The sequence below is a fragment of the Gymnoscopelus microlampas genome, assembly GCF_963454915.1.
Source record: "Gymnoscopelus microlampas genome assembly, chromosome: 19".
Lineage (NCBI taxonomy): Eukaryota > Metazoa > Chordata > Actinopteri > Myctophiformes > Myctophidae > Gymnoscopelus > Gymnoscopelus microlampas.
In genome coordinates, this window is record NC_139956.1 from 33221380 (window position 1) to 33223879 (window position 2500).

The following is a 2500-nucleotide window of genomic DNA, read 5'->3' on the forward strand; positions in this document are numbered from 1 at the left end:
CATAGATTTTAGTGTCTCGCTCAAAGAGACTTTGGCACGAAGCAAGGAGGGATCTAACCCGGAACCTTCCGCTCTATCGTTCAATTAAAATAAAACATAAAATATTTTTTTATTATAGTGCCAAAACAGAACTAGTCTGTTAAGACACTTAACATAATAGCGCAGGAACACGACATTGTCCCACCCTGAGCAAGCAATTTTAGCAAAACGAAAAACTCCCCCTTAACCCATTCAATCCGGGAACGCATACTGTGTCATAGCAAGTGCTACCTAGATTATTTGCTATAACCATTCTTTTATACTTTGGGCTATTCAAAAATAGCAGATCTACCAGCTTGTATTGGGTTGAGTTGTAATGGGTTAACTGGAAGAAACGTCAGGCAGACCCAGGCTCCAGGGTGGGTGGCCATCTGCCTCGACCGTGTCAGGGGGGAAAGGGGTTTAAGTTTAGGAACCAAAGCTGATTATTGTACCAGTCATTTTGAAATATCAGTGAGTCAAAGAGTTGTTGTCTCCCTCCCTCTCTCTCTCTCTCTCTCTCTCTCTCTCTCTCTCTCTCTCTCTCTCTCTCTCTCTCTCTCTCTCTCTCTCTCTCTCTCTCTCTCTCTCTGTGTGTAGGAACACTTCTGGAGTGTTGATAAGTCTGAGACCAAACTTCCTCCTAAACTCACCGTCCAGATTTGGGACAACGACAAGTTCTCTTTCGACGACTACCTCGGTAAAAACGCATCTGTGTGTGTGTGTGTGTGTGTGTGTGTGTGTGTGTGTGTGTGTGTGTGTGTGTGTGTGTGTGTGTGTGTGTGTTTTCTTTAAATATGTAACCTCGTCAGCAGGTTACCAAATACTAGGGGTGGGATGATATGGGTATCTCACGATACGATATCTGTGGCGATATTAGGCCCTCGATAGCGATAACATCACGATATTCGATATATTGCGATAAATTGCGATATCACGATATATTGCATGAAATTTCACCAACGATATATCACGATAGTCCTTGTATTCAATTAATAAACACTTAAAATAGCACCAAACAGTTCAAAATCATCATTATACAAATACAGAGTTTTTTTTTTAATATATCGTTTTTTTTTCGGCAGTATATCGATTATTTATCGCGGGAGAAAGTATCGCGATATATCGCGATATCGATATATCGTCCCACCCCCTACCAAATACCCATTGCAAAAACAGTTCTCTATTTACATCTGCATATGGACTGTGCATGCGTGTGTGTCGTATGTGTGGGCGTGTGTGCGTGCATGTGCGAGTGCGTGTGCGTGTGTCCACTCTTGTGGACGCGTGTGTTTTTGTATGAATGATGTACAGTATAGCTGAAGCCACTGTGATAACATTGATTCTGAAGCAGAGGAACGTTTCCCGTACCTCAGCAGGAAGGGAGTGGGCTCGGCAACTCAAGCTGTCCAAATTCTACCTTTTCCTCTGGCCCGAAACCCCCCCCCCCCCACCCCATCCTTCTCCACCTCCCCGCCCTCCAAAAATAACTCCTCGCCATTCCTCTCCTCCTCCTCCTCCTCCTCTTCCTCCCGTTTGTCCTCTCTACACTTATTCGTTTATTCCCCACCCCCCCCCCCGCCGCCGCCCCCCCCGAGACAGAAGGCTGTCCAAAACGTCTTCCATAACCCTCCGCCTCCCGACTCACGACCCCCGTACCTAAAAAAAAAACAGCCCTCATGGCCGTCACTCATCTCCCCTCTCTCTCTCTCTCTTTCCTCGACTGTTTCGTTTCCTCGACTCCTTTCAAGACTCGAGCCTCCCCGGAATTCTGCCTCGCGCCTTCTGCCTCCGCCCGTTTCTCCGTTGCCCCCACCCCCACCCCTCGAAATATAACCTCTCCTCTCCATACTTTTTATATTCTCTTTTATGCAAAAACCCCTTCAGATTGTCGGGACCCATGTGTGGGTCTCGGACAATTTCTTTATGGGTCACAAGTAACTATCCCTTATTTTGTTTCCTACATTTTGTTTTTGATTATTGTTATTTCAAAACATTTTTAAAAAACATTCCCAAAAGAAAAAGCTATTTTTTTTATGAATTAAAAATGAATTCAATGATTTTTTTTCAAAAGAATTTCGAATGAATGAAAGAAAATCCAAGTAATTCCATAAATAAGAAAAAAACTTTTTTAAGAAGTAGTGAAAATAGCCGATCTACAAGCTCACAACGCGGCGCGACGCGACACATTGTGAGCTCGTAGATCTGATATTTTCACTAGTTTGGGTCCCAGTCAAACATCTGATTTCTCTTTTGGGTCTTGAGCTAAAAAGCTTGAGAACCACCGATCTAATATAGGCCTACTTGTATCCCTGGTTCCTCAGGTCACCTGGAGATGGATCTGAACCACATGCTACGACCAGCCAAGACTCCAGAGAAATGCACCCTGGACCTGCTGGCTCAGCCCGCAGACGCTCTGGTCTCTCTGTTTGAACAGAAGACAGTCAAAGGATGGTGGCCGTGCACGTACGAGCACAACGGA

The 2500-nt window shown here is 44.8% G+C and overlaps 1 protein-coding gene across 1 annotated transcript in view; it reads left to right on the forward strand.

The window, feature by feature from the left end:
- dysf (dysferlin, limb girdle muscular dystrophy 2B (autosomal recessive)) overlaps positions 1-2500 on the forward strand; it is a 155531-nt gene that overhangs the window by 143874 nt on the left and 9157 nt on the right. Inside the window, 2 exon segments of the mRNA XM_084043388.1 lie at positions 619-718; positions 2343-2500. The exon segment at positions 2343-2500 is cut by the window's right edge and continues 15 nt beyond it. Of these exon segments, the coding sequence (XP_083899514.1) occupies positions 619-718; positions 2343-2500 (258 nt within the window).